Below are 9,469 nucleotides of genomic sequence, written 5' to 3' on the forward strand. Positions count from 1 at the left end.
CCAGTATGACTACTGCACATCCTCATTCTGCACATACTATCACACCAGTGTAAGTGTACTTCTGAGGAATACACTTCCAAGTAAGGCTTTGGGATGGAGATGCAATATGGCAGTCGTGCCAACATATCTCATCAGCCACCTGGTGGAAGTGACTTTGTGTATCTTGAGGCTCTTTTCCCCTGTTGCCTCCATCATCCTCAAGATCCCACTAACATTCAGCCGCCTCAGATGCGCTGCTGGTCTTTGTTTGGGAACACACACACCAAAGCACGCAACAGGTCTGACCAATACAAGGGTTGAAAAATGAGTGGCCATCCGGGCAAATATTGGGGCTTTTGAGCTGACAACGCAGCCATCCTTCAAACAAGGTTGGGAAAGTGACACGTGAAATGAAGACCTCAGTCTGATTTCAAGAGTGAAACATTTGAGGTCCAGGAATTGAAGAACATGGAAGCCTTGAGGAAACAAATCAAAGCTTTAGTTATCTAGACTATTTCATTTTAACACATGAATTGTTGAAGACGTTTTTGGGAGATTGTGGTGGATCATTGGGGATTATTCAAATATTCCCTTTTTTTGTTGCAGTTGAAATCGATCCCATGTGAAGAGTCAACATCATTTAATAATTCGTTAATCTGAATATTTCTAATTTCTATTGGACGATAATAATGTGTATTATTCTACTTAGATAAGGTAAAAAGGTTTCTGTTTCTGTCTCCATATGATGGTAAATATATCCAATGCAAAAAACAGATACATTTTTAAATGGTATTAATATTTATTTTTGCACATATTTGCACATATATTCCTGATATTTCTCTGAATAATCCCCAAAATGTGCAAAACATAACTCCATTTTCTGAAGAATATTAACTTATAAATTCCCCATGAGTTCAGTTCAAACTGTCACACTCCATTCCAGAACCCAAAATTATAAACTTTTTTTCTCCAATGTTGGTCAACATTAGTTAATGTAGACACACTGTATACCTTCATAACATTGGCGTTTATACAATCATTTTGTATCATGGAAGGTCAGTCCTTGCATCCCATAAGCTTCTCTGTCTGTAATCTAGAGTGGTTACATTTCTCCAGGTCATTCTCACTTTTTACCAAAAAAACAGAGGCAGGTGGACATTTTGTTATTGTTTCATCTGTTGTTTGCCCTTTAGACATCTGATAAAATGCTGCTGTTTTTAAAAGTGTCACAACATATAAAAGGTAAACAAATAAGGTCTTAGCAAATCATTTATCACCTGTAAAATAGGCCTCTGTTCAGTAGTGCTCAAAGCCATTCCATGAAACAGTATTTATTTTTCAACTGAATCAATGAGCCCAATCAGTCGTCCATGACAACACAATCATAAACAACACAGTAGGGCTGGCTAATAAGTCCTTATTTTTGGGGGTCATATTCAGGTAAAACTATTAGGCTGATACTTCCAGATTTCTAAGTCCTATTCAAATCAAATCAAAGTTTATTTGTCACGTGTGGTGAATATATATATATATACCGCTTGAAGATCAAGGGGTATAACATGTATTGGAATGACTGAAATTCTGATACTTTGGTKTTTAATGTAAAGATATAATTTAACCGTATTATTATATGTAGTAGAAAGCGATGGGTTAGAAGAAGCCGACATAACCAACCCATAAAGTAACATGTAACATCCATATATGGCCAGCTATGTAAACTTTAAAATTGATTTATTCTGCAATAGATGTCGGTTCAATTGGTAACATACATTTTTGTCTTCTTCTAATGCCTCTTAAGGGGAAAGTAATCTAAAAGTAATGGAATGTAATCAGATTACGTTACTGATTTACAATTTTGGACAGGTAACTAGTAACTGTAATGGATTACATTTAGGTAGTAACCTAGGCAACCCTGGTTGGTTCTACAAAGCTGTGTCCATAACATTCAATAATAAATTAAGTGCATTCATTCTTGCAGCATGCGATCAATCAGTTATCAGTTATTTTTCTTCTTCTATGCTGCTGTTTTCCTTTTCACCCAGCGTTCCATCTAAATCGTTGAGATTCTCTTTTGTAATGGAAAGCGCTCTATAAAATAAATCTATTGGTATTGTTATCATCATTTTAGTAGGCATCCGTTGAGTCATAGCAAAGGGTTAGTTGTGTCATTTAAAGTAGGTAGAACTAAAAAACAAAGTGCTGGATATAATGAACAAAAATATATAAATGCAACATGCAACAATTTCAACAATTTTACTTACAATTCAAATAAGGAAATCAGTCAATTGAAATAAATTCATTATGCCCTAATCTATGGATTTCACATGACTGGGCAGGGGCACAGCCCTGGGGGGGCTTGGGAGGACATAGGCCCACCCATTGGGGAGCCAGGTCCAGCCAATCAGAATGAGTTTTTCACCACAAAAGGGCTTTATTACAGACAGAAATACTGCTCARTTTCATCAGCTGTCCGGGTGGCTGGTCTCTGAAGATCCCTTAGGTGAAGAAGCCTGATGTGGAGGTCCTGGGTTGGCGTGGTTACACATGGACTGCTGTTGTGAGGCCAGTTGGACGTACTGCCAAATTCTTTAAAACAACATTGCAGGCGGCTTATGGTAGACCATTGAACATTCAATTCTCTGGCAACAGCTCTGGTGGACATTCAGGAGTCAGCTGTGACACTGTTTTCCAGCACTGTATTCCATAGGGGAGGCTCACTGTTTTCCATAGGGGATGCTCCCTGTTTTCCATAGGGGAGGCTCACTGTTTTCCATAGGGGATCTCTCTGTGTTACCAGTAGGGGAGTCCTGTTTTCATTCAGAGCTCTCTGTCTAATTCATATGTCAAGCGTGGGGTCTGCGGTACTGTCTGGTCCACTGGCCGCATGTCACATTAAAAGCCCCTAGATCTTGCCTCCCAAGTAAGCAGTCCCTGATGGTTAGAAATAGCCTTCTGTCATTTTAGTGGGCAGATACCTGAAAAAAGCTGTTGGTTCCATACCGGCGAGTGCTTCGCTCACGCATACGAGCCTACAACCTGACTCAGTTACCGCCAGCTCCTGTTCCGTGCAGATATGTGCCCAAAATTCACCCCAACTTTATTGTGGGAAAGCCTTTGGCAAAGGCCTAACCGAAAATAGCGCGGGTTGACCCATAATCGTCTCTCTGCTTTTCCATAACAAACATCAGCAAGAGGCTCTACTGTTAAAATGCCCAATATTATGGGCCTAACAAATATCAAACCTCTAATAATCTTGTTTTCCATAGAAGTAGTAGGTTAATGCGCACTTTTACTTTTTGCTCTTCCCAGACACCAAAAGAGCACCATATGAGTAACTATTTTTTGAAGAACTATGCGAGAGACCGGCAACAAGAGGCCCCCACGTGGAACAGCTCAAGACACGGCCAACGCAGGCCACCTGTTAGGAACAGCCCAGCACTCGACGGCAACGAGAGCAGTTTCGAGATGACAGCAAGCACGAGAGCAACGAGGCATATGGCAAACTAGGCAAAGAAAACGTAAAATCCGTCCCGGCAACCGTATCGGCTAGTCCTACCCTATATTCTAAACGAACCAAGCAAGGACGGGCTTCAAACGCCATTCCCCTTGGCAGTTCAAAGAAGGAGTAAAACAAACGTGGAAGCAAGTAACGGGGATCAACGAGGCAAATGACTAAGTACGGGCACTAAAACCAGGAATTTTTACAGAGGAAGCGTTAAAAGGATCTTCGGCACATTGGGGAACACAATGACGGCAACGAGGCATCGGAAAACAGCAAGACTCTTGGCAACGAGGCAGTCGGGAACAGCAAGACCGGCAACGAGGCAGTCGGAACCGCAAGACCGGCAACGAAGGCAGTCGGGAACCGCAAGGGACCGGCATAAGCAACGAGGCAGTCGGGAACCGCAAGACGGGCAACGAGGCAGTCGGGAACGCAAGACGGGCAACGAGACAGTCGGGAACAGAGCAAGGACGGCAACGACGGGCAGCGGGCAACAGCAAGACGGGCAACGAGGCAGTCGGGAACAGCAAGACGGCAACGAGGCAGTCGGAAGAGCAAGACGGCAACGAGGCAGTCGGAGAGCAAAGCGGCAACGAGGCAGTCGGGAACAGCAAGACGGGCAACGAGGCAGTCGGAACAGCAAGACGGGCAACGAGGCAGTTGGGAACAGCAAGACGGGCAACGAGGCAGTTGGGAACAGCAAGACGGCAACGAGGCAGTGGGAACAGCAAGCGACGGCAACGAGGCAGTTGGAACAGCAGACGGCAACACAGTTGGCAGCAAGACGGGCAACGAGGCAGTTGGAAACAGAAAGAGACGGGCAACGAGGCAGTTAGAAACAGGCAAGACGGGCAACGAGGCAGTTATGGGAAACAGCAAGAACGGGCAACGAGGCAGTGGGACAGCAAACGGGCAACGAGCAGACTTCGGAATCAGCAAACGGCAACGAGCGATTGGGAACAGCAAGACGCGCAACAACCACCCTTCGGAAGAGAACAGCTAAGTACGTGGGCAACGATTAATAAGCTAATGTTGGGAATAACAGACAAGAACTGCGCAAACGAGGCAGTCGGAACTGGCAACGAGGGCAGCTCGGGTGAACGGCAACAAGGCAGTTGGGAACAGCAAGACATTTCGTCTTCTTTTTGTCCAGTTACTGTAAATGATTGTGGATGTGTGTAAAACCCCCTCTACATCTCCTTTCCCTTTGTTATCCAGTGTTCCCTTGTGAGATGAGGAACATTTTATTTAATTATATTCTGTCCCTATAGGGGACCTGTGGAGCTATGACTTCTACAGCGGAGAGTTTGTAGTGTCYCCGGAGCCAGACACCTGTGTTCTGACCCTTGACCCCMATAAACACCGTTACATCATCCTGGGYAGTGACGGGCTGTGGAACATGGTGCCCCCCCAGGACGCCGTCTCCATGTGCCAGGACAACGATGAGGCCATGGTGAGTTGTGGCGTTAAACGTCAGTGTGCTGTTCAGTAGGGAAAAACATTTTTGCAACGGGGGGAAGGAAAAAAAATCTATTTGTTATTGGTTTAGGTATCTCTCTGTTTTGAGACATTTTCTCCCTGCTGAACACGGACCAGGGCTTTTCAAACCGGGACACTGAGGCTTGTGTATGACCAACATGATCATAAATTTAAAAAAATCACACAACTACTGTAAACAAACCCCCCCCCCCGCTCTCCTCCTAGGCGCCGTGCGGGGTGTCCAGCGCTCGCCAGCTGGTGAGCCACGCCCTCCTGCGGTGGCGCCAGAGGATGCTGCGTGCGGACAACACGTCGGCTATCGTGATCGCCCTGCAGGAGCCGGGTGTCCCTCAGGAACCCCTCCACCATGAGGAGGTGCTGCTGAACCTGGCCGAGGGACAACACTGTGGCCCCGCATCGGACTCCCGCTCAAACACCTCACTCATCAAGGTACAGAGCAGAGGGAATATTAAGGTGTGTGTCCAAAATGGCCTCTATTCCCTATATAGTGCACTGTGAAAAATAGGGTGCTGTTTGGGCTAAATCATAATTACTACTTCATTACTACATTAGTACTGTATGAAATACCTCTGTCCCCCTCTCTCTCTCCTTCTCTCTTGCTCTGTCCCTCTCTCCCTCTGTTTCTCTCTGTCACCCTCTCTCTCCTTCTCTCTTGCTCTGTCCCTCTCGCTCTCCCTCTGTCTCTCACTCTGTCCCCCTCTCCGTCTGTTTCTCTCTGTCCCCCTGTCTCTCTCTAGGTTCCAGACATGGACATGTCGTCTGCTGTGTGTGAGCTCCTTCCGACCCTGGAGCGTGGACACGGCCTATCAGGGAGCAGCCTGTACGTCCTGGCCCTATCAGATCCCTTCGGCCCGCCCCTCTCCGACTCGGACGACTCCCGCACCGGTTTTCCCCTGACGGCAGACAGCCCCGCCCTGGGGGAGGAGCTTAGTGACGTCACCGCCAGGCTGCCCGGTGGCAAACGGACTCAGGATGACACGTCACCCAACCCCGTCCCGTCCGCCAAGAGGACCCGGAGGAAGAATGGCGAGGGAACGGGGGCGGGGCCAAAAGGAGGTGGAGGAAAGGACCAGAAACAGTCTCTGACTCCGTCCCCCACCAACGTTTCCCCCACGCTTTTCCAGCAGCAACACGGCAAGGCCACCGTGTGTGTGTGCTGAGAGACACACACACACACACACACACACACACACTCTACAGACGGACTAACAGGGACACAAGACAGACAATAACATTCTGCCTCTTCCACAAACTTTTACAAATGACTACTGACTGAGAAACCAGTCACTTTCAGGATCGTGGTCTCTCTGTTTGGTGACACTTTCAGGATCGTGGTCTCTCTGTTTGGTGTCACTTTCAGGATCGTGGTCTCTCTGTTTGGTGTCACTTTCAGGATCGTTGTCTCTCTGTTTGGTGTCACTTTCAGGATCGTGGTCTCTCTGTTTGTGTCACTTTCAGGATCGTGGTCTCTCTGTTTGGTGTCACTTTCAGGATCGTGGTCTCTCTGGTTGGTGCACTTTCAGGATCGTGGTCTCTCTGTTTGGTGTCACTTTCAGGATCGTGGTCTCTCTGTTTGGTGACACTTTCAGGATCGTGGCCTCTCTTTTTGGTGTCACTTTCAGGATCGTGGCCTCTCTGTTTGGTGACTTTCAGGATCGTGGTCTCTCTTGTTTGGTGTCACTTTCAGGATCGTGGTCTCTCTGTTTGTGACACTTCAGGATCGTGGCCTCTATGTTTGGTGACACTTTCAGGATCGTGGTCTCTGTTTGGTGTCACTTTCAGGATCGTGGTCTCTGTTTGTGTTACTTGTCAGGATCGTGGCCTCTCTGTTTGGTGACACTTACTAGTCATATTGATGGATTACATATTGGTATTGTGTTATGCACATTCTCTTCACTTGTCCTCCGTTATCTTTCGTCTTACTCTGTTCTCTGGGATGGTGGAGAAGGATTTTAAGTGGTGGTCTGTCATGTAATAATTTTTAACCCACGTAAGGAACTCTGTGATGCAAAGGAAAGGGTAACATTTTCAAAACGGCTCTTGTAAAACAAAGTTTTCCCAAAATAACCACAACATTTGGGGTCGACTGGCACTTCCAAAATGAGTTTGGAATACTGCRTCTGGGTGATGGTAGCGTGTGAAAGTCCCCAAGATATCTCTCACTCATTATGTCGTGACTAAATCTTTATTTTCTTTTTGTGGTGTTTTGGGGACAGAAAAATCACCCAAAGTATGAATTTATCCAATCTGTTTATATATTCTGCAAATCTTGACGTGGGTTCATTGATAAGTACATGTGTTACTTACTTTTAAGTAAAGCAATATATTTTTATACATTGTTTTATTTTACTATTGTAGAAGCTATAGAGGATAACCTACCATTTATTAGATTTTCAAATCAATATATTTCCACCATTTCCTAAATTCACTTTACATTTAAGTCATTTAGCAGACGCTCTTATCCAGAGCGACTTACTTACTTTGTCCTAATAATCTTGATATTCACTTGATATTTATCATAATCTTGATATTTATCATAATCTTGATATTCCCTCGTAGTATTCAATCCTCCTATCCTTTTTGGGTTACTATGCCCATCCTGGTTTTAAATTGGATTTTTAAATGTTTTTTTTTTCTTCTATTGTGTGTGTTTTGTTATTTCTTCACATATTGAATGAGATGATCCCAAACTGAAAGGTGCAGTTACAGTTTAAACCAGTGAACTAATTAACTAATAATCAATTAATAGTTGGACAAGGTGAACTGTATAATATAGTCAGTCGGGATGTTGTTGTTCCCACTGTCAGATGAGCTCACATGACACCTGGTGGTCATTACCTGTAACTGCAACGCTTAGCCAATTTTTTATTTTAACTGAATTTACCCCCTCAACAAGATCTACAGACAATGAACTATAGGCTATTTAAACACTCCAGTTGAGTCTATGGGTTCTGCTGTGGTCTTATCAGAGAAAATGAGTCTATGGGTTCTGTCTGTCTGCAGTGGTCTTATCAGAGAAAATGAGTCTATGGGTTCTGTCTGTCTGCAGTGGTCTTATCAGAGAAAATGGTAGTGAAACTAGTTAGTTGTCAATATACATGTTTGTTTTTTAGTTTTTAAGAATACTATGGGAGGGGTCTTACATAAGAACTTTTATTTGATTGACTTGAACGAGGACTGCTCGGCTCGATATATACGACTCGTTGACATATATGAGTGATATCAATGTTTTATTTAAAAATGCAGTCAGATGCTTCCATCTTAAATTTACCTACATGGATATTACTTTCATGTCATGAATGACGTGATCAATTTAAAATGGTTTATTATTTGACCCGTTGTCGTCACATAGTGATTACAGGGCATCAGACTTCTGACAGTGATAGTGTTTTAAGAAAGGTCTACCGACTGTCACGTTTGCTTCAGGACAAGCTCTCGGTAAATTATTAATCATTTTCTGTATGTAGTTTTTGTTTTTCTAGACCAAAGTGCAATTTTAACTGGGCGATTTGTTTTTTTATTTCCTACTAGGCCTATATTTGTGTTAGATTTTTTTTTTTTTTTAACTCTTTTGTTGGATTAAACATTTTAAATGTTTTAGGTGAAGAGATACTGGTGTGTCGTTCTGCCAGAACATATTTTCTGTTACTTTGTGATGGTTTTGTGCATAATGTTTTTCGGAACAGTATTGGGGTGCGTCCCATATTGAACCCTATTCCAGAAGTAATGCACTACTTAGCTACACACAATACCCCATAATGACAAAGCAAAAACTGGTTTGTAGAATTTTTTACAAATGTATAAAAAATCATCTGAAATATCATATTTACACAAGTATTCAGATCCTTTACTCAGTACTTTGTTGAAGCACCTTTGGCAGCGATTACAGCCTGGAGTCTTCTTGGGTATGACGCTACAAGCTTGGCACACCTGTATTTGGGGAGTTTCTCCCATTCTTCTCTGCAGATCCTCTCAAGCTCTGTCAGGTTGGATGGGGAGCGTCGCTGCACAGCTATTTTCAGGTCTTTCCAGAGATGTTTGATCGGGTTCAAATCTTGGCTCTGGCTGGCCCACTCAAGGACATTCAGAGACTTTTCCCGAAGCCACTCCTGCGTTGTCTTGGCTGTATGTTTWGGTCGTTGTCCTGTTGGAAGGTGAACCTTCGCCCCAGTCTGGGGTCCTGAGCGCTCTGGAGCAGGTTTTCATCAAGGATCTCTCTGTACTTTGCTCCATTCATCTTTCCCTCGATCCTGACTAGTCTCCCAGTCCCTGCTGCTGAAAAACATCCCCACAACACGATGCTGCCACCACCATGCTTCACCGTAAGGGATGGAGCCAGGTTTCCTCCAGACGTGACGCTTGGTATTCAGGCCAACGTGTTCAATCTTGGTTTCATCAGGTCTGAGAGTCCTTTAGGTGCCTTTTGGCAAACTCCAAGTGGGCTGTCGTGCCTTTTACGGAGGAGTGGTTTCCGTCAGGCAACTCTAC

General features: G+C 44.4%; 1 protein-coding gene and 1 long non-coding RNA gene across 3 annotated transcripts in view; one reads left to right on the forward strand and one right to left on the reverse strand.

The window, feature by feature from the left end:
- ppm1db (protein phosphatase, Mg2+/Mn2+ dependent, 1Db) overlaps positions 1 to 7,321 on the forward strand; it is a 26,380-nt gene extending 19,059 nt beyond the window's left edge. Inside the window, exons 4-6 of one of the 2 annotated variants that reach the window (XM_023983005.3) lie at positions 4,753 to 4,934; positions 5,186 to 5,434; positions 5,719 to 7,321. In XM_023983005.3, coding sequence (XP_023838773.1) covers positions 4,753 to 4,934; positions 5,186 to 5,434; positions 5,719 to 6,141 — 854 coding nt within the window. In that variant the 3' untranslated portion in view covers positions 6,142 to 7,321. The remainder of the gene's footprint in view (positions 1 to 4,752; positions 4,935 to 5,185; positions 5,435 to 5,718) is intronic. The other variant, XM_023983006.2, reaches the window with a different exon arrangement.
- The window catches only part of LOC139024499 (uncharacterized), a 240,855-nt gene that overhangs the window by 204,273 nt on the left and 27,113 nt on the right, over positions 1 to 9,469 (reverse strand). The window lies entirely within an intron of this gene.

This window comes from Salvelinus sp. IW2-2015, linkage group LG4p (genome assembly GCF_002910315.2).
Source record: "Salvelinus sp. IW2-2015 linkage group LG4p, ASM291031v2, whole genome shotgun sequence".
NCBI classification, from domain to species: domain Eukaryota; kingdom Metazoa; phylum Chordata; class Actinopteri; order Salmoniformes; family Salmonidae; genus Salvelinus; species Salvelinus sp. IW2-2015.